Below are 21,566 nucleotides of genomic sequence, written 5' to 3'. Positions count from 1 at the left end.
AGACTTTACTGATGATCAGATGTGGTTTGTTTGCCCTAAAAAGTGTCACTACTGGGCTTCCCTGGTGGCGCAGTGGTTGAGAGCCTGCCTGCCGATGCAGGGGACGTGGGTTCGTGCCCTGGTCCGGGAAGATCCCACATGCCACGGAGCGGCTGGGCCCGTGAGCCATGGCCGCTGAGCCTGTGCGTCCGGAGCCTGTGCTCCGCTGCAACGGGAGAGGCCACAACAGTGAGAGGCCCGCGTACCGCAAAAAAAAAAAAAAAAAAGTGTCACTACTGGTTAAATAAATTAAGGTGCAGCCATAGGATAGAATAGCAAGTTAACTTTATGAAAAAAAGAAAAGAACGAGGAAGCTGTCTATGTACTGATTGGGAAAGCTCTCCAAGAAATATGAATTGAAACAGGCAGGGCAGAAATGTATTTCATACGCTGCCCTTTGGATTAAAGGGAGAGAGAGTCCATATCCGTATTAATAACAACAGTCACCTTGGCAGGGATATTTCATGCAAATGCCTGTTGTATATTTTTTAACTGTATAAACATATTATTTCTTCAAAAGAAAAATGAATGGCATTTCATTTATTTTTTTAAGTTAATGCTCAAATAGCTCATAACTTTCACAGATTAAATTCCCGTCAACTTTTCAACGCAACTTACAAGATGTGATGGAATTCTGAAAAAAGCACTTCAAATTATAATCGCAAATGCAATGCATTTGATTTGCTTAACAGAATCTCATGGTTCTAATCAAGTAAAACGTACCTATTTATAATGGATTGATTCACTTAAGTGTGTCCTGCAGTGTGGTCTGCACCCAGCGTGGCACCTGGGGGCAGGTGAAGCCTGTTTGGGTCTGATCCTTGTAGAAGTCACACATCAGGCTCTGAGCAGTTGGTCGCTTGAAGCTTTAGGAGACGGGAAGCCCCCTTCCACCCCTCCATGGGAGAGGGAGTGGGAACCCACAGAACACAGCCAGCCTCATCCCTTTCCTAAGAAGCCTCCCCCTGGCCTTGTTCCCTCACTCAAGGGTGGGGTGTTGGTGATGGCAAAATCGGTTTTTCAGCCACCTCACCTGTCCTGCAGAGGCAGCCTGGTCCCTGCTTTAGGCACGTGGGAAACTTGGCACCTGCCATCATTTTTGTTTCTCTTGGCCTTGAGCAGTCCAGCAGAAATGGAGGCGGCCCATTTCAACAGTTTATTCACACTTGCATAAACACGATCTATGCAAACTATCTTCGTCTACCTAGTTTGCCCTTTCTGGAATTGCAGAATCACCCAACCCAAGGGAGCCCTGGTGAGTATTTTTGGGAAGGGGCCTGTGGGCGGGGGAACCGTGGCCACCGAGGTTGGGGATCTGGAGGCTTCCAGGGACAGGGATCCCAAGTTGAAGGTCTCTTGCCACCAATCTTCAGTATCAGAAAGATTGCAGTGTTCGTGCTGTATGGTATTTGCGTAACCTGCTTTCGCTCTTTACATGGCAAAATACTCTCCCTCCAGTATTTCCTTTTTGATTAATGCATTTTGGGTCCTGTTTGTGTAATCTTTGCCTAGTCCAAGGTCATTAGGATTTCCTATTTCCTTTTCTAAAAGCTTTATTGTTTTCGCTTTCATCTGGTCCATCTGGAATTGGTCTGGTGTGGTGTGAGGTAGGGATCAGGAAACTATTTTTTTCTCCCTTCAGATATTCAATAGACCCAACACGACTTACTGAAATATTTATTCATTACATAGTTTTCTTTTTCTTTCTTTTTTTTACACACTTTTCTTTTTAAAAATTAATTTTTATTGGAGTATAGTTGCTTTACAATGTTGTGTTAGTTTCTGCTGTACAGCAAAATGAATCAGCTATACATATACACGTATCCCCTCTTTTTTGGATTTCCTTCCCATTTAGGTCACCACAGAGCAGCACAGTTTTCTTTTTTTTTTTTTGGCTGCACCACACGGCTTGTGGGCTCTTAGTTCCCTGACCAGGGATTGAACGCAGGCCCTCGGCAGTGAAAGTGAGAGTTCTAACCACTGGACCACCAGGGAATTCCCTACACAATTTTCTTTTAAGTGGTTATGATGCACCAGGTCCTGGGTGTACAGAGGTGGGCAAAGCAAAGCCCTTGTCTTCTCAGAGCTCATGTTCTAGTTAGGGTGACAGACAGACAGTAAACAAGTAAAAAATATATGAAGGATTAATGAATGCTGGGATAAAAAATAAAGGAGTGGGGCTTCCCTGGTGGCGCAGTGGTAGAGAATCCGCCTGCTAATGCAGGGGACATGGGTTCGAGCCCTGCTCCAGGAGGATCCCACATGCCTCGGAGCAACTAAGCCCATGCACCACAACTACTGAGCCTGTGCTCTAGAGCCCGTGAGCCACAACCACTGAGCCCGCGAGCCACTACTGAAGCCTGCACGCCTGGAGCCCGTGCTCCGCAACAAGAGAAGCCACTGTAATGAGAAGCCCACGCATGGCAACAAAGAGTAGCCCCCACTCGCCACAACTAGAGAAAGCCCGCACGCAGCAATGATGACCCAATGCAGCCAAAAATAAATAAATAAATTTAAAAATAAAAAATAAAAAATTTTAAATAAAGGAGAGAAAGGGGCTATACCATAATGTATTTTACCTGTTTTCTATTGTAGATCACTGGGGCTGTGTCCAATGTTTTGCTGTCATAAATAGCATTAGTGTGGGCATCTTTAAAACAAGTCCTTAAGAATACTTCTGATTATTTCCTTATAATAAATGTATGGATAAGGACTTATGCATCAAGGAATATGATCTTCTTGGGCTTTGATACATATTTCCAAGTTGCCCCCCGGGAAGAACTTACCAGTTTACACTCTCTGGCATCCAGTGGTGGAGGGAGCTGAGCTTCCTGGGTTTCAGTGATCGAAGTGGGGCCTTGAGGGGAGATTGTTTACTGCAACATGAACATACAGAGTCCCATCCCACCTCTAGGCCTTTGCCTTTGGTATTTAATTTACTTACGGTAAATTACGTAAATGTACTTCCTCCTTTCTCCTGACCCCAGTCCTAGCCAATTTTCACATGCCTCTGACCTCTCCCATCATGGTGCTCAATTATATATTCATATTGCTTTATTATCTATTTATTTCAAGTGATTTTATATCTTAGTTCCTAGAAGGTTATTTTTCCAAATACTTGGAAAAGTTTATACTTCCCAGAGCACATAGCCAAGTGTAACACACATAATAAGCATGTAATAAAGTAGTGGTCGAAATGGTGCCCATCAGAACTGCCAGCTCACCAGAGACAGACGTCACAGATAGTTCTGGCCCCCACTTGGATGGGCCAGTCTGATTTCTTTGTAACTATGCACCTGTGGGATGCTTCAGACCCCCAGCCCCGATTACCATGAGGACTTGGGGAAGCACTGATAGCTGGAGCTAACTGGTCAACCCAAAGGGGCTTTCGGCAAAAAGGTTCTGCCTGAGGTTGTGCTGACAGCGACTTGTCCATTTCTGGAGACAGCTACCAAGAGGGCCCAGGCCACCGGGAGGAACCTGCTCGATGTCCCCTATGGAGATGGCGAAGGGGAGAAACTGGACATCTACTTTCCTGAGACAGTGTCTGAAGGTAAGCGGGGGCTAGTGGTCCCCCATGGATCTCAGCTGGGAGCCCTGCCTCGGCCCACACACCCTTTGTTTTGTCCTACAGCCTTGCCGTTCCTCGTGTTTTTTCATGGAGGATACTGGCAGAGCGGAAGGTGAGTCGGGGGATTTGGATGAATGGAGAAAAAGGGAGATTCATCTTTGCCTGGACTCTTCATTTCCTAGGGCTGCTGCAACCACTTACCACAAACTTGTGGGCTCCGACAACAGAAATGTCTTACCTCACAGTTCTGGAGGTCAGAAATCTGAAATTCTTCAAGGTGTGGGCAGGGCCACGCTCCCTCTGAAGGCTCTGGGGAGGACCCGTTCTTAACCTCTTGCAGCTTCTGGGGTGTCCGGGTCTTTCTCGCCTTGTGACCGCATCACTTCAACCTCAACTTTCATCTTCACAGGGTCTTCGTGTGTCTGTATTTCAATCCTCCCTCTCCTTTCTTTTACAATGTCACCAGGCATTTGATTTAAGGCCCATCCTAAATCTGGGATGATGCCATCTCAAGATTCTGAATTATATCTGCATAGCCCCTATTCCAAATAAGGTCACATTTGCAGGTATGGGGGTGTAGGATTTGGACATGTTTTTTGGGGGGACACTATTGGATCCACTATACCCAGTGAAAAGCCTGTTCAGTCTACTCTAATCAAATGGAAAACCACAGTGACTCACCATCCCTGTTTGCTCAGAAGTGAGTGGTTTCCCAGGACCTGGGGTTTTCAGTGGTAAAAAAAGAGAGAGTCCCAGGCAAACTGGGACCACGGGGCATCCTAAGATAAGCAGAGGGGAATTTGGGATCTTCAGGGACACTGTTGTTCCCTAGGATCTTACTAAGGCGTTGCCTGTTATAGGACCTACTGCTCTTCAAGCATATCATCTCAATGCTACATTTATTGCAGTTTTACCCTTTGCTTTGTGAAGCTCTCTACATGTCTCACCTCCTTCAATTCTCAAAAACAGCCCCCTAAGAGAAAAAACATAATTGTTCCTATTTTACAGAGAAAGAAATTAGGCTCAGAGGTTAAATATAGTCTCTAGGGTCCCATAGCTAGCATGTGATGTCGCAAGGACAAAGCCTCCCTTCTTCCCTTACTGCACCAGGTCAGAAAGCGACAGTGCCCTGGGTGGACAGGACACAGAAGCAGCCTAGTGGCCAAGTGGCCTCCAGTTGTCACGTCTTTGTCTCCTTCTGCAGTAAAGACTCGTCAGCCTTCATGGTCGGCCCACTGACAGCACAGGGAGTGGCTGTGGTGATAGTGGCCTATGACGTTGCCCCCAAAGGTAATGAGGGTAGTCTTGCAGGTGCAAGGGCTGGTGGGCTTTGGAGGGGAGAGGGCCCCCGGCGGAGCCTGACATAGCGCCTACCCTCTGCACAGGCACCCTGGACCAGATGGTAGCCCAGGTGACCCAGAGCATCGTGTTTGTCCAGAAACAGTATCCAGGCAACCAGTGGGTATCGCTGTAGATTTTCCTTTTGTCAGACTGAGTGGGAGGACAGTGGACTAATCTTGGATGCAGCCCAACTGCCCCCTCTGGCTTTGGAGCAAAAGGCAAATTGGGACTCCTTGATACTGGCCTGTTGCTTTGGTTATACTGGATGCAAACCCAGCTCTCTGCTCTGACCCACCCAAGGGGAATTTACCTGTGCGGACACTCAGCTGGGGCTCACCTCGCCGCCATGATGCTCCTGGCCAACTGGACCAAGCATGGAGTCACGCCCAACCTCAAAGGTTTCCACGGGGACTGAGCCTGGCTGGGCAGCATTCACCCTCCCCTGATGGGCCTGAGGGTCTGTAACAGCTGCTTGAAATTTCAACAGCTGTGAGTAGCTTGACCTCGGGGCTTTGAGCCTGGGGAGCAGGGCCTGCTTTGCTGCTTCTCTGCCCCCTACCCTGGCCTTGCCCCACTGGCCCTGGAGGTGGGCTGGCCCCATCTTGCCCCACCTGCAGCCTGGCTCTGTGACTGTTCCTTACCTTCACAGGCTTCTTCCTGGTGAGTGGGATCTATGACCTGGAGCCTGTCATGCACACCTCTGAGAACACCTCTCTCCTCACAACCCTGTGAGTCACTTGTCCGCTCGTCCCCCAGCTGGCCTGCAGCCTGCGAGGAGGGCCAGGGGTGCAGCAAAGGCTGCTGTCTGTCCTGACCACACTTACTCCCTGCACCAGGGAGGATGCTCAGAGGAACAGCCCACAGTGGCACCTGAAGACAGCCCCGACACAGCCTGTGGATCCAGCCTGCCGCATCCTGGTGACTGTGGGCCAACACGACAGCCCCGAATTCTACCGACAGTCCAGGGAACTTTATCAGGTACCCCCAGCACCCCGCTTTTGGCTCGAGGTTGAGGGTCATGCAGTCTTATTATCTTCCTGTTTATTTCACCCAAACGGACCCCACGATACCAGTCATTTCTTCAATAAATACTTAGCACCCGGTATGTGCCAGGCAGCTGCGAGAGCCCCTCTCCCCCCAGCCCCCCGCAGCCTCATGCTTCCTCTTCCCTCGTTTCTCCTACTCAGACTCTGCGCCGAGGAGGGTGGAAAGTCTCCTTTGAAGAGCTCCATGATGTGGATCACTTTGAAATCCTTTGGAACCTAACCCAGAAGGACTACGTGCTCACCCAGGTAGGGTGCATCCCTTCACCGTGGACAGAATGCGTCCTGCTGTAGCCCCTACACATAAGGCGAGGTGGCCAGGCAGGGGGCGTGGGGAGTCACCTCGCTGGCTCTTTGGCATCCAGGAGGTTGGGGGACTTGACGATAGGGATTGAGTGCCACGCTTGCTTCCTGTACTTCACCTCCCTCTGAAACAGCCCCAGGTGATCTGCAGAGGCTGGTCCTGGGCACACAGGTGGGATCTGCATGGGGCTGTGGTGTGGATGGGGACAGGCAGGTACAAGAAAGTATTAGCCTGTTTGTGTGTAAGCATAAAAGCAACACCAACTCCGTTGGGAAAGGAGGGATGGAGTTGGCCACATAAATGTTTATTACAATTTTAATGTGGAGAATCCTTTTAAAAGTCTAAGGATGGGGCTTCCCTGGTGGCACAGTGGTTGAGAGTCCGCCTGCCGATGCAGGGGACAGGGGTTCGTGCCCAGGTCCGGGAAGATCCCACATGCCGCGGAGTGGCTGGGCCCGTGAGCCATGGCCGCTGAGCCTGCGCGTCCGGAGCCTGTGCTCCGCAACGGGATAGGCCACAACAGCGAGAGGCCCGCGTACCACACACACAAAAAAAAGTCTAAGGATGAAAAGGAACCTTCCTACACTGTTGGTGCGAATGTAAATTGATACAGCCACTATGTAGAACAGCATGGAGGTTCCTTAAAAAACTAAAAATAGAGTTTCCATATGATCCAGCAATCCTACTTCTGGGCATATACCTGGAGAAAACTATAATTCAAAAAGATATATGCACCCCAGTGTTCATAACAGCACTATTTATAATAGCCAAGAAGCAACCTAAATGTCCATCAACAGATGAATGGATAAAGATGTGGTATATATATTAGTCAGCCATAAAAAAGAATGAAATAATGCCATTTGCAGCAACATGGATGGATCTAGAGATTATCATACTAACTGAAGTAAATCAGACAGAGAAAGACAAATATCTCATGATATCACTTATTATGGGGAATCTTAATAAATGATACAGGGACTTCCCTGGTGGTGCAGTGGTTAAGAATCTGCCTGCCAATGAAGGGGACAGGAGTTTGATCCCTAGTCCAGGAAGATCCCACATGTTGCGGAGCAGCTAAGCCCATGCAGAGCAACTAAGCCCGTGCGCCACACTACTGAGCCCGTGTGCCACAGCTACTGAAGCTCGCGCACCTAGAGCCCATGATCCAAAACAAGAGAAGCCACCACAATGAGAAGCCCGCGCACCACAACAAAGAGTAGCCCCCGCTCGCTGCAACTAGAGGAAGCCTGTGCACAGCAATGAAGACCCAACGCAGCCAAAAACTATATTAAAAAAACAAATTAAAGGAAAAAATGATACAAATGAACTTATTTACAAAACAGAAATAGACTCACAGACATAGAAAACAAACTTATGGTTACCAAAGGGGAAGCGGGGGGCATAAATTAGGAATTTGGGTTTAACCTATACACACTATTATAAATGAAATAGAAGACCAACAAAGACCTACTGTATAGCACAGGGAACTATATTCAATATCTTGTAATAACCTATATTGGAAAAGAATTTGAAAAAGAATATATATATTATATATATATAACTTAATCACTTTACTGTATACTTGAAACATTGTAAATCAACTATATTTCAATTTATTTATTTATTTAAAAAAATTTTACTTATTTATTGGCTGCACCAGGTCTTACTTGCAGCATGCATGCTCTTAGTTGTGGCATGTGGGATCTAGTTTCCTGACCAGGGATCAAACCTGGGCCCCCTGCATTGGGAGCATGGAGTCTTAACCACTGGACCACCAGGGAAGTCCTGACTATACTTCAACTGAAAAAAATATTTTAAAAAAGTCAAAGGCTAGATTGGGGAAAATATTTGCAATGGACCCGGAAAATATACAGTCACTACTTTTTTTTCCTGGGAAAGTGGGTACCTGATTAACTTTACTTTTTTTTTTTTAATATTTCTTTTTCCTCCACTTTTATTGAGATATAATTGACATACAGCACTGTATAAGTTTAAGGTGTACAGCATAATGATTTGACTTACAAACATCATGAAATGAACCACAATAGGTTTAGTGAACATCCATCATCTCACAGATACAAAAGAAAAGAAAAAGAAAAAAATATTTTTCCCTTGTGATGAGAACTCTTAGGATTTACTCTTAACAACTTTCATATGTAACATAGAGCAGTGTTAATTAAATTTATCATGTTGTACATTGCATCCCTGGTGCTTATTTATCTTACAACTGGAAGTTTGTACCTTTTACCACCTTCCTCCAATTCCCCCTCCCCCCCACTCCCAATTAGCTGCCACCTCAATAGGACGTTTTTTTTAATTATTTTTTATATTTATTTATTTACTTTTGGCTGCATTGGGTCTTCGTTGCAGTGCACGGGCTTCTAATTGCGGCAGCTTCTCTTGTTGTGGAGCATGGGCTCTAAGCGCGCTGGTCAGTAGTTGTAGCACGCTGGCTTCAGTAGTTGTGGCATGCAGGCTCATTAGTTGTGTCTCACAGGCTCTAGAACGCAGGCTCAGTAGTTGTGGTGTACAGGCTTAGTTGCTCCGTGGCATGTGGGGCTTGAAGGTGTGTCCCCGCATTGGCAGGTGGATTCTTCACCACTGTGCCACCAATGAAGTCCCTCCATTAGGCTTTTATAGCGTTCAGTTTTAATTCACATAGTTAATATCCTTACCACACAAAGAGCACTTTCAAATCAATAAGAACAGTTCTTTTTTTAAATTGAAATTTAGTTGATTTACAATATTATATTAGTTTCAGGTGTGTAACATAGTGATTTAATATTTTTATATAGCCTATACTCCATTTAAAGTTATTATAAAATATTGGCTATATTCCCTGTGCTGTACAATATAACCTTGTAGCTTATTTATTTTATACATACTATCAATAGTTTGTACCACTTAATAAGAGCAGGTCTTATTTCTCTTTAAGAACAGAAATAAATAGAAAAAATGGACAAAAAATAAGTGATAATTCAAAAAGAAATATAAATGGCCAGTAAACATGGGGGAAAAGTAAGCTGCATTAGTGATCATAGAAATGTAACTGAAATGGGACTTCCCTGGTGGTCCAGTGGTTAAGACTTCGCCTTCCAATGTAGGGGGTGCAGGTTCAATTCCTGGTCGGGGAGCTAAGATCCCACATGTCTCACAGCCAAAAAACCAAAACATAAAACAGAAGCAATATTGTAACAGATTCAATAAAGACTTTAAAAGTGGTCCACATCCAAAAAATCTTTAAAAAAAAAAAAGAAAGAAAGAAATGTAACTGGAAATGAGTCCTTTCCCACCTCTCACGGGAAATATTCTAGTTATAATAGTGCCTAATGCTGGTGAAGACACAGTGAAGCGGGCCTCCCCCATCCTGTGGAGCACACGTTGGCCTGATGTTTCGGGAGTACAGCCTGGCAATATGGACCCAAACCCACTCACCCAGTAATTCTGCTGCTTGGAATTTGTCTTCAGCATAATCAGAGAAACACAGAAACATAGTCTCTGTAGCTTTATTAATGTTCTAAACTTGGAAATAACCTAAATGTCTAATGAGGTTAAATTATGATATAATCAAGTAACAGAGTGAAGTTTGTGAAAATTAGTTAGGACATGTCAAATTGCTTCAGAGGTAAGAGCAAAAACACAAAAATTAACTGGCCTAGTATCTTCCTAGTTTTATGATACATAGATAGCTAGGCCCTTAGAGGCATATATATGCATCCGCAAAAAACGTTTACCAGTGGTGTTACAATGGATTTAAAAAATCAATTTCCACATTTTCTACCATGAACATGTATTACTTTTTTTTTAACTGGGGAAAAACAAGCCCCCAATAAATGACATCTCTTAAAGAAACCTAATAAATATTTTAGATTTGGAGGGCCATATGGTCTGTGACAGAACTCCCCAACTCTGCCACTGTTGCTCAAAAGCCGCCAGAAACAATTCCCAGGTGAATAAATGTGGCTTTGCTCCAATGAAACTGTACTTATGGATGCGGAAATTTGGATTTTGTGGAATTTTTACATGTCACAAAAGTATTCTTTTTTTGATTTTTTTTCCAACTGTTTAAAAATGTAAAGCCATTCTTAGCTCATGGGTCGTACAAAAACGGGCAATGAGTGGGTGACATTTCAAATGAGAGGTGGGAAAGGACTCATTTAAATTACGTTTCTGTGATCGAAAATGTAGCCTGTTTCTTTAATCAAATTCCTCCCAAGAGATCCTCACAAGAGCCTCTCCAACTCTGGAGCTTTTGTATTTTTCCCTCCTGCTGCAGATTATTTTGAAAACAATCTTCCAGGAGTCCTGATGACACCTGAAGCCCCGCCGCCAGCATGTACCCCGACTTGTGAAACTTCTCCCAAGAGCCCGACTGCTCCCCATTCTTGCCGGCCTCAGTTTTCCCTGTGCCCAGCAGCGCCTCTGTTTGTCCACCCACCCCGGCCAGGGTCCATTCCCCTCACTGCTCTGAACACGAGTACAAATCTCCATGGCCTGCCCCTGGCCTGGATCGAGCGGGTTCCAGGGAAGGTCTGGCCCAGGTTCACGCCATGTGTGATACCCAGAATCTGGCCCACAGTCTGCTGAGAGGGTGAAACAAAAGTGACAACTCCCAACCAAAATGAAGAGTAAGAGCTCCCCAAACCAGTTTTTGTTCTGTGTTTTTGTTTCACTCCTTTGTCTGGGCTCCACCTGACGTGGGCTCCACCTGACCTGTCTGGATTTGTCCCGTAAAGCCCTGGGATTTTATCCTTGGGGTTAACACCTTGACTGACAGGACAGTGACATCCACAGGTAGAACACACTTCCTCTGCCACTCCCCCACACACACAGGGGTGTGTGTGCATTCAGTTCCCAAGGAGCCAGCTGGGTCCACCCACCATCCACCACACCCCTCTCTCGCCCACTCTGAATAGCTAGCAGTTCAAGAATGATTGATGATAGCGAAAATAGGTAATAGCCTGAATATTCATCAGTAGGGAGTAAGTACATCTGAGCAGCCGACCATCATTAGAAAGAGGTCTGTGGGTTTTTTTGTGTGTTTTTTGTTTCTTTTGCGGTACGCGGGCCTCTCACTGTTATGGCCTCTCCCGTTGCGCAGCACAGGCTCCAGATGCGCAGGCTCAGCGGCCATGGCTCACGGGCCCAGCCGCTCCGCGGCATGTGGGATCTTCCTGGACCGGGGCACGAACCCGCGTCCCCTGCATCGGCAGGCGGACTCTCAACCGCTGCGCCACCAGGGAAGTCCGAGGTCTGTGTTTATAACGGGGGACATCTCCAAGACATACTATTACCTGACAAAGAGCAAGATGCTCAACGATACAATACAGTACCATCTCAACAGCATTACCTAATACTCACAAAATGACATGTTTCTGTGTGTGCACGCAAGTGTGTCTATGGAGAGAAAAAGTTTGGAGAGGCTCCACACCTAACACCTCTGCTCCCCTCGGGGGAGGGAAGTGGCGTCGGGAACACGAGGAGGGGGTGTTTTGGCTTCATCTGAATTATTTGGATCTTTTAGGATAAGAATGTAATGAGGCAAAAAAACCCTAATGGGACCTAATTACATTTAAAACTTTTGCACAGCAAAGAAAACCATCAACAAAATGAAAAGACGACCTACTGAATGGGAGAAAATATTTGTAAATGATACGATGGGTAAGGGGTTAATATTCAAAATATATAAACAGCTCATACAACTCAACATCATAAAGACAAACAAGCCTATTAAAAAATGCGCAGAACTGAATAGACATTTTTCCAAAGAAGATATACAGAGGGCCAACAGGCACATGAAAAGATGCTCAACATCACTAATCATCAGGGAAATGCAAATCAAAACCACAGTGAGGTATCACCTCACACCTGTCAGGATGGCCATCATCAAGAAGACCACAAACAAATGTTGGCAAGGCTGTGGAGAAAAGGGAATCCTCCTACACTGTTGGTGGAAATGTGAATTGGTACAGCGACTGTGGAAAACAGTATGGAGGTTCCTCAAAAAACTGAAAATAGAACTACCATATGACCCAGCAATTCCACTCCTGGATATATACCTGAAGCAAATGAAAACATTAATTCGAAAAGATACATGCACCCCAATATTCACAACAGCATTATTTACAATTTCCAAGATATGGAAGCAACCTAAGTGTCCAACAACAGATGACTGGATAAGGAAGATGTGATACACACACACACACACACACACACACACACACACACACATATATATAGACAGAATGGAATACTACTCAGCTATAAAAAAAGAATGAAAATTTGCCATTTTCAGCAACATAGATGGACTTGGAGGGCATAAGTGAAATGAGTCAGAGGAAGACAAATACTGTGTGTTATCACTTATCTGTGGAATCTAAACAGTAAAACAAATTAGTTAATATAAAAAAAAAAGAAACAGACTCACAGATCTAGAGAACAACCTAGTGGTTACCAGTGGGGAGAAGGAATTTGGGAGGGGCAAGATAGGGGCAGGAGATTAAGAGGTATAAACTATTATGTATAAAACAAATAAGCTGGGGCTTCCCTGGTGGCGCACTGGTTGAGAGTCCGCCTGCCGATGCAGGGGACACGGGTTCATGCCCCGGTCCGGGAAGATCCCACATGCCGCGGAGCGGCTGGGCCCGTGAGCCATGGCCGCTGAGCCTGCGCATCTGGAGCCTGTGCTCCACAACAGGAGAGGCCACAACAGTGAGAGGCCCACGTACCGCAAAAAAAAACAAACAAAAAAACAAAGACCCAACGCAGACAAAAACAGATAATTGGGGGAAAAAAACCTTATGGAAAAGACCTAAGCAGCTGAAGTTTTCAGTAAAATAAAAATTTAAATGGTAAAAGTTGGAATATGTTGGTGCCAAATAGAAAATGAATCACAGAAATACGTTGACTTGATGGTGTTTGATCCAGAAGATATATAGTTTTATTTATTTATTGGCCACGCCACCAGGGATTGAACCTGTGCCCTCGGCAGTGAAAGCATAGAGTCCTAACCACTTGACTGCGGGGGAGTTCCCTGGAAGATATATATTTTTATACAGATGCTATCAGTATTGATAGAACTCTGATTAAAATATCCTAGGATGAAAAAGGCAGGGTCAACATCCACCCAGACAAGATGGCGGAGCAAACCGTGTCCTGGTCTGATGATTGTGAGGACAGGTTGGCAATATTAAAAAATGTCAAAAGACACACACACACTTTCCCAGCAATCCTGCTTGCAGATGTTTATGCTACAGGCATAGTTGCACATGTTTGTGTGTCTGTCTGCTGTAGTACAATTCATAATAGCAAAAGAAAAAAATTGGAGATACCCAATGGGAAATTTGTTAATTGGAATTAGGGTAGACCATCCAATAAACACCATGCAGATATTATAAAACATGTTGAGATCTCTAGGTGCCGATAAAGCTGAGATGTGCTGTTACCTGAAAAGACAGGATGCCAAGTGGTGTATGAACACACACACACACACACACACACACACACACACACCTGGAAGTATACATAGAAACTGCTGAAAAGTTTCTTTCTGCTAGAGGTCTTTGGGGAGAGGAAGACTTCCTTCCCATTGCATGATTTTTGCTTTTACAGCATTGATGTGTCACTCTTACAGTAGAGGAAAAATGTGTTCACAAAAGTTTTGGTGAGACTAGATGGCCATAAGGTAATATCTAGCATTGATGTTTTATGATCTCAAAACAGTTTTGTCTGATCATCACAGTATCCATCAGGATTTGTGGCCAACTATTTGAAAATCCAGAAAGTTCACATAAAAATGCAAATTTGCCTTTGTGATAAATATATTTTTGGTCTTTGTCCCCGATTCCTGGCACACAGCTCCTAAAAAACCTTTGGAATCTCCAGAGTGATAGGAGCGTCTTTTGTTCTAATGAGCAACCCCTAGATGCTTCTGGCTGGGGCTGCTGGCCATAAAGACCAAGCCTTCATTAGAAGCTTCAGAAGCTTCACTCCCAATCTTCAGAGAGTGGAGAGGAGCTGGTGATTCAATTAATCACCAAAGGCCAATGATTTGATCAACCAAGCCTGTGAAACCTCTATAAAAACCACTTAAAGTCAGGTTCACAGAGCTGGAAGGCTGGGGCGTCTGCATGAGGCTAGGCACCAGCTACACAGGCCTGCTCTGAACCCAGTCTGGCTGTGCCTACAGGCAGGTGCCTGCTCCCTGGGCTCTCATTTCTATTATCCAGGCGGATTGTCATAGGCTGTTCACTTCCTGGAGTCACATAACAATCCCACCTCCCTGATAGGACACCCAGGTCTCCTGGCTGGAGGGCAGTGGGCATTGTTTCCACACATTTCTTCACCTCTGTTGATCCCCACCCGCACGTCTGTTTGGGGCAGGGACTTAGAAGGGATATCTAACTCCTGAGGAATTCTGGTGGAAAAGGAAGAACAAAGCTCCAAGGGTCAATTTCTGGCCTTCCAGGAAGCTTCAGTGCAAAGACTTGCCTCAGCACATGTTCCAACCCGGACGGCACAAGGGCTGGCTGAGGAAGCTGGCACTAGGAGGTTCCAGGAGTGGGGTACCCACAAAAACAATAACAGTTTGCACGCTTAAAGGGCTTAATCCATTTGTGCTCGGCAGGTGCCACTCCAAGAAACTATCACGGGAACTTCGGCCCATTCTCCACTCCTCTTCCTACCACTGTTTGCAAGTAGCTGGGATGGGAGTACGCGGGGCGGGGTTGCGTCGGTGCCTGGTGAGTAGAAGCAGAGATATGTGGCGGGAGGACTACAACTCCCAGCGTACCCCGCGCCGCCCAGCTTCCCATTTCCCAGAAGGCCGCGGGCGGCGCGTTCCCGACATGCCCCGCGGCGGCCGACAACCGCTGGATTTGAATCGCGTCACCGCTCGGCGGCGGCGGGATGAGTACCCCGTCGTTGCCCCCGGCCTGGCAGCTCTACCTCAAGGACCATCGTGTCTCCACATTTAAGAACTGGCCCTTCTTGGAGGGCTGCGCCTGCACCCCGGAGCGAGTGAGTCCGCGCGGCCTCCCGGAGCCCCCAGGCCCGCCCCGGCCCCAGAGCCCCGCCCCAGGCCCTGAGACGACCCCTCCCGCGGGCCCCGGCCCCTCTGTGGGTCCCCGGGGCGACCCCTCCCGCGCGCTCTGGTCCCTCTGTGGGTTCCCGGGCCCCTGGGGCGACCCCTTCTGCGGGCTCTAGCCCCTCTGTGGCCTCCCGGATCTCGGGGGAACCCCTCCGCTCTGGGGCCTGAGCCGAGCTCTGCTTTGCAGATGGCCGCGGCCGGCTTCATCCACTGTCCAACTGAGAACGAGCCCGACTTGGCTCAGTGTTTCTTCTGCTTCAAGGAGTTGGAAGGCTGGGAGCCAGATGACGACCCTATGTAAGTCCCTCAGGCCAGCCTCGCTGGGCTTCCGGGGTTCCCCAGTTACTTCAGGACCGTTTGGGGGTTTTTTTTGTTTGTTTTTTGTTTTTGTTTTTTTACATCTTTATTGGAGTATAACTGCTTTACAATGGTGTGTTAGTTTCTGCTTTATAACAAAGTGAATCAGTTATACATATACATATGTCCCCATATCTCTTCCCTCTTGCGTCTCCCTCCCTCCCACCCTCCCTATCCCACCCCTCCAGGCGGTCACAAAGCACCGAGCTGATCTCCCTGTGCTATGCGGCTGCTTCCCACTAGCTATCTACCTTACGTTTGGTAGTGTATATATGTCCATAGGACCGTTTGTTTTGAGTTGGGCTCCCCCCAAAACATCTGAATTTCGAAGTATTATTGAAGGACCTGCGGCTTTCCAGCCTCGTTTGTGCCCTAAACAGCTGCTGTAAAGGATGAGTCTCTGCTGGCACCTTGGTGATGCTTTCAACCTAATCAAATCTGATTTGGCCGAATGTCCTCCTGGGTGGAGTGTTGAAGAAAGGCTCATTCTTGTAGGTGCTTGATACCTTTCCGGTTAGACAGAATACTGGAGCAGATCTTGTTGTGACCTAGGGATGTCCAGGTGCCTTTCTTGTTTCAGAGGTTTTAAATCTGAAGCTTTTTTTAAAATAAATTTATTTGGTTTTGGCTGCGTTGGGTCTTCGTTGCTGCACACGGGCTTTCTCTAGTTTCGTCAAGCGGTGGCTACTCTGTTGCGGTGAGGGCTTCTCATTGCGGTGGCTTCTCTTGTTGCAGAGCACGGGCTTTAGGCGCACGGGCTTCTGTAGTTGTGGCACGCGGGCTCAGTAGTTGTGGCTCGTGGGCTCTAGTTGTGGCACGTGGGCCTCAGTAGTTGTGGCACGTGGGCCTCAGTAGTTGTGGCTCACGGGCTCTAGCGCGCAGGCTCAGTAGTTGTGCGACACGGGCTTAGTTGTTCCGCGGTATGTGGGATCTTCCGGGACCAGGGCTCAGATCCATGTCCTCTGCACTGGCAGGCGGATTCTTAACCACTGCGCCACCAGGGAATCCCTGAAGCTTTATTGAACTATAATTCATACAGCACAAAAACCACCCCTTAAAATAGTACACTCAGTTTTGGTTTAGATTTTGTTCTTTAGGGCATCTAGTTTTTTTTTTATTGTGTGCATATATTCATACAGACAACAATACTCCCGTAATGTAATGCCACATTTTCCCCGCACCGTTTTTTCTCCTGTCAGAATCAATTGCTTCCACGGCTTGAACTTTTTTTCCCCGTAGAGAATCACCGGAGTTGTTTCTCTTCTTGGCAAGAAGAGTGTTGCTGTTTTCCCTAATGTGTTTGCTCTCATGACCCAGTATTGACTGGGATGATATGGTGATCATACCAGGTATCACTGGGGAAATACTGGTTGTATTCTTGGGAGTGAATTTCCAAGTGCTATAATATTTTCAGATTATAGTTACTATTGGCTGTCCTTTTGGAATTTGCGTGGCTGGGTGTTCCTTCCAGCCTGTTCTGGTTTTTGTTTTGGTTTTTTTTGGCCGTGCCGCGTGGCTTGCGGGATCTTAGTTCCCCAACCAGGGGTTGAACCTGGGCCCTCAGCAGTGAAAGTGTGGAGTCCTAACCACTGGAGCTCCAGGGAACTCCCCAGACTGTTCTCGTTATAGTGCTATCCGCTAGCAGGGATAATTCCGAATGCACAGAATGATGGTATGAGGCAGAGGAATTCACTGGAGAAACTGGGTCAGTGGTGCCCTTTTTCCAAACCAACAGATTATGTAATAATTCGAGTGAAATGAGACAACTGCCAATGGTTCCTGGAGGATTTTAAGGGCTTTGACATGTGATACCTTTGGATTTATACTCTTAACACTTTTCCTACTAATTGCTAAAGGACTCCAGGTAGACTACATCAGCCACAGGATATGGGTGGCGCTGGGGGGAGTCCACAGAGCAAGAAGGTGCTGAGACAAGTTGTGTGGGAATGTGGGTCCTGCCCCTGTTTCCATCCACTTCAGACTTCACACTCTGCTCCTGAAGCAGAGCAGTGTGTGTCTGTGAGGTGGGGAGGGGGCTGGTGGTAACAAACTGTTGCCTTTCTCCCTTTACCTGAATTTTCTCTGTTGACATGCTCATGTGTTGCTTTTTCTAGAGAAGAACATAAAAAGCATTCATCTGGTTGTGCTTTCCTTTCTGTCAAGAAGCAGTTTGAAGAACTAACCCTCAGCGAATTTTTAAAACTGGATAAAGAAAGAGCCAAGAACAAAATTGTATGTATTACTGGGAATAAGAAGCGAGCGCAAATCCCGTTCGGCATCTTTAGTGCTAAACTCCCTAGCCCGCCACAAGCACTGCATAGACGCCTTTCCTTAATCAGCACTTTCTAAGCCCCTCTGATGTGTGTGCGTGTGGATATAAAAGGGTAGAAAAGCATCTGTCCTGGAATGTGGCCTTGGGGTTGTGCAGAGAGAAAAACGTATCCCCTGAGTAGAGGTGTCCTCAGTGTGCGGTTACCTCTGGTGGTGGGACATGTGATGGCTAGGCTGGCATTTCTGCCTTTAGTGACAACTGAGATGGTAGGTCATTTATACGGGGTGTGTTCATGTGTTAGCAGTGGTGGAAACAGAGGGTTTGGGGACACAGAGTAGAGAGCATATTGGGAAAGGGGCATTATGTGTGTTGGGAGAAAGAAGCACCAGTCCTACTGGACCTTGAAGGGATTTCTGCAGGCGAACTTAGGCTCTTGCACTGGGTTATTGGAAGAGTGAAACAGTGAGTCCACAAAGAGGCAGCTCCCAAGCAGCCCGGGCTGTAGAGAATTAAGGTTGCCAGAGAAAACCAGGACTCCCAGTTAAGTCTGAATTTCAGGTACACAAGGAGTAATTTTTTTAGTATATCTCACATTTTGTATGGCTGTTTACTAAAAAATTACTCGTTTATATGACGTTCAAATTTAACTGAGCAGGCTCTATCTTTATGTGCTAAATCTGACAGCTCTACAGAGAGTAAATATTCAGGTATTTAATCTATTTTTAGCAAAGCCCTGGGCAGGGAGTCCAGATGTACCAGTTGTCTCTGCCACTCACAGACTTTGTGAGTTTAGGCCAGTCTTGGTCGTAGTTTCCTTGCTGTAAAATGGAGGATAGACTCCTGTGGTTTCTCAGGTCCTTTTCAGCTTGAAAATCGTATTCCTTTTTAGAGATCAATAGAAATAATTCTGTGTAATATGGTACCTTTTAAATGCTAAGGACAAAATTGAAAATTTTTTCAGGAAGTGAGAAGAAATCAGTGGTCAGTAAAGCGGTGTATTCGATGGAGGTCTTGGGAACTGCAGTGCTGGAATTGGGAAGGGGGCTAGGGAGGGCCTTCGAGATTAGGGGTCAGCTCACTTTCTGTGAAGTGCCGCAGATGGTAAGTGTGTAGCCTTCCTGGGCCACAGAGTTTCTGTTAGAGATTATTCTTTCTTTGTTTTTTTCCACAAGTGTTTAAAAATGTAAAAAGCATTCTTAGCCATTGGGTTAAGAACGGGCCATGGGCTGGATGGATGTGTCCCACAGGGCGTAGTTTGCCAGTCCTGTTCTAGGTGAAAGACAAGCTTTGTGTACTTCAGGAACAGTTGTGAGAAAGCTGTGAGAAGTCCCCCAGATCATTTTAAAATGTATATATTTGGGGGAATTCCCTGACAGTCCAGTGGTTAGGACTCCATGCTTTCACTGCCGAGGGCACAGGTTCGATCCCTGGTCGGGGAACTAAGATCCTGCAAGCCACGCGGTGCAGCCGAAAAAAAGAAAGAAAAGGAAATCAAAGAAAATTTAGAATTCAGTCCTTCAGTGGCACTAGCAGCATTTTATCTGCTCATTAGCGACATGTGGCCAGTGACTACTGGACGGTGCAGGCAATTGAACATTTTCATCATTGCAAAAAATTCTGTTGGACAGGGCTGCTCTAGAGTGACACCCAATTTTGAGGTTTGTTGCAATAATTTATCACTGATATAAAAATTCAGGTCCCCTTGTGTCCCTAGGCACATTTGCATGTGAATGGATGTGGACAGTAAGGTTTGGGGTCAGAGTGCAGGGAATGGGCATAACCAGAGGCCTGTCTGCTTCCTGCTAGAGCTCCTGGATGGCCCCTCTAGGGTACATCGCTCCTGGAGGTGGGATGGCGTGCGGACCTCGGCTGTACCGTGGGGTGGAAATAAGTTGGGAGCTGAACTTTTAAACCATTTATTAAGTTAGTTATGGGATTGCAGCACACAGCTGTAAGGCAAACGTTTATCCAGGTGAGATAATTATGTGTTGCAGTTTACAGATACTGAAAACGAGGAACAAGTGTTGTCTGTCGTGATGCTGTGAATTTCTGAGACCCTGCATTTAATTGAGATGCCGCTGGTCAGTTCGACAGGACCACTGGTCAGGCAGCCACCTGGGCCTGACGCTGGGCACGTGTGCGGCTGAGGTAGAGCCGGGGCTCAGGGTCTGACCCTGGAGTGCACCACGTGCTCTCTGCTCCTGCTACCGCATCGCTGCCACCTTCTTTTGAAAACAAGTTACCTCTATTGTTTTTCTTATTAGAAAACATTTAACCCAATAAAAGTCTATTGTTTGTTTTTTAATGTGGCAGAGAAATCAGGAGAGTGAAAATTAGGGAGGAGGTTTCTGGATTTGTTGATGTGATTGTCATTTGTCCTCCTGGAGAGAGCACTTAGCAGAATGAAAGGTTGGAAGCCAGATTTAGAGAGCTGCTGCAGGTGGAAGGTTTCTCTGTTTGAGGAGCACGCTGATGCTTGATGGCGTCTGTTTAAGTGAACAAGAAGAGGGCTCCGGACTTCCTGTGGGAGCTTCAGAAGCAATGTAGGGTAGTGGGGAAGAGCAGGGCTCTGCCACAGACTAGCTGGTACCCCTGAGCCGGATGCTGCTGTGGACCTCGGTGTCCTCATCTGTGTAATGGGGATAAAGGTGGCACCTACCTCATGGGGACATGAAGCAGTGAGTGAGTTAGGGTGTGTGGAGCAGGTAGAATGGTGCTTGGTACAAGCAAAGCGGTCCATCAGTGTTTTCTGTTATAATTATTGTGGGACAGCTCAAATTAGAGCTAGTTGAGGGGAATTCCCCAGCGGTTCAGTGGTTAGGACTCGGCGCTTTCACTGTTGGGGCCTCGGTTTGATCCCTGATCGGGGAACTGAGATCCCACAAGCTGAGCGGCATGGCTGATAAAAAAGAGAGAGAGAGAGAGGCAGATGAGGTGAATGAGGACATTTACCCCATATAGCTGGGCATCTCTATTCGAGCATGCCTAGAGCTTCAGTTTCATTTGTCTATTCTTTATTTCCAGGCAAAGGAAACCAACAATAAACAGAAAGAATTTGAAGAAACTGCAAAGAAAGTCCGCTGTGCCATTGAGCAGCTAGCTGCCTCGGAGTGACGCCATCCCCACCGTCACTGCCCCACAGGGACACAGACACATCCTTTCCAAGGCACAGCCCTCAGCATTACCAGCTTTCCTCTGGGGCCCCTTAACTGTGCCTTAGGAAAGGAGAACATCAACACTTTGAAATTAGAATATTTACCTGTATTTTTGGGTTTTTTCTTGAAGGCGGTGCCAGGGGCTATTTCTGTTGTACAGCTGGTGCTAAGTACAGTGACGGATTCTCTTTTTTTCTCTTTGGTAGTTTTTGCTTTATTGATTCCTGGACTTAGGGTGAGGGGAGAAGTTTGTCCACGTGGGTAGAGCCCTTTTACAGTGACCTGTCTGGGCTTCACACTGACGACTGGCTGTCCAGCTGAGATGCGATGTGTGAATGTGATCATTGGTCCATTGTGACTGGACAAACAGGATTAAGAATGCCATTTTAAATTTCA

General features: G+C 46.6%; 2 protein-coding genes across 6 annotated transcripts in view; both read left to right on the top strand.

Annotated features, from left to right (window-relative positions):
* The window catches only part of AFMID (arylformamidase), a 27,254-nt gene extending 12,060 nt beyond the window's left edge, over positions 1-15,194 (top strand). For 2 of the 4 annotated variants that reach the window (XM_060134978.1, XM_060134977.1), the window contains 9 exons: positions 3,488-3,592; positions 3,674-3,722; positions 4,815-4,900; positions 4,996-5,068; positions 5,252-5,349; positions 5,601-5,679; positions 5,788-5,929; positions 6,139-6,243; positions 14,925-15,194. In XM_060134978.1, the coding sequence (XP_059990961.1) occupies positions 3,488-3,592; positions 3,674-3,722; positions 4,815-4,900; positions 4,996-5,068; positions 5,252-5,349; positions 5,601-5,679; positions 5,788-5,929; positions 6,139-6,243; positions 14,925-15,047 (860 nt within the window). In that variant the 3' untranslated portion in view covers positions 15,048-15,194. Of the gene's footprint in view, positions 1-3,487; positions 3,593-3,673; positions 3,723-4,814; positions 4,901-4,995; positions 5,069-5,251; positions 5,350-5,600; positions 5,680-5,787; positions 5,930-6,138; positions 6,244-10,574; positions 10,943-11,887; positions 14,384-14,924 lie in introns of those variants that run through there. The other 2 variants (XM_060134980.1, XM_060134979.1) reach the window with 2 other exon arrangements.
* Positions 15,070-21,566, top strand: BIRC5 (baculoviral IAP repeat containing 5). 2 transcript variants are annotated; one of them, XR_009537670.1, is made up of 5 exons: positions 15,070-15,316; positions 15,574-15,683; positions 17,858-17,975; positions 19,822-19,987; positions 21,040-21,566. XR_009537670.1 is itself a non-coding variant. In XM_060134985.1 (4 exons), exons 1-4 carry the CDS (start codon positions 15,206-15,208, stop codon positions 21,127-21,129), a joined length of 429 nt encoding a protein of 142 aa, XP_059990968.1. In that variant the 5' UTR covers positions 15,070-15,205; the 3' UTR covers positions 21,130-21,566. The 2 variants fall into 2 exon arrangements, 1 of the variants encoding a protein (XP_059990968.1); XM_060134985.1 differs by lacking the exon at positions 19,822-19,987.

This window comes from Lagenorhynchus albirostris, chromosome 20 (genome assembly GCF_949774975.1).
Source record: "Lagenorhynchus albirostris chromosome 20, mLagAlb1.1, whole genome shotgun sequence".
NCBI lineage: Eukaryota > Metazoa > Chordata > Mammalia > Artiodactyla > Delphinidae > Lagenorhynchus > Lagenorhynchus albirostris.
The sequence above is the reverse complement of the archived record's forward strand: the minus strand, read 5'-3'. Positions and strand labels throughout refer to the sequence as shown.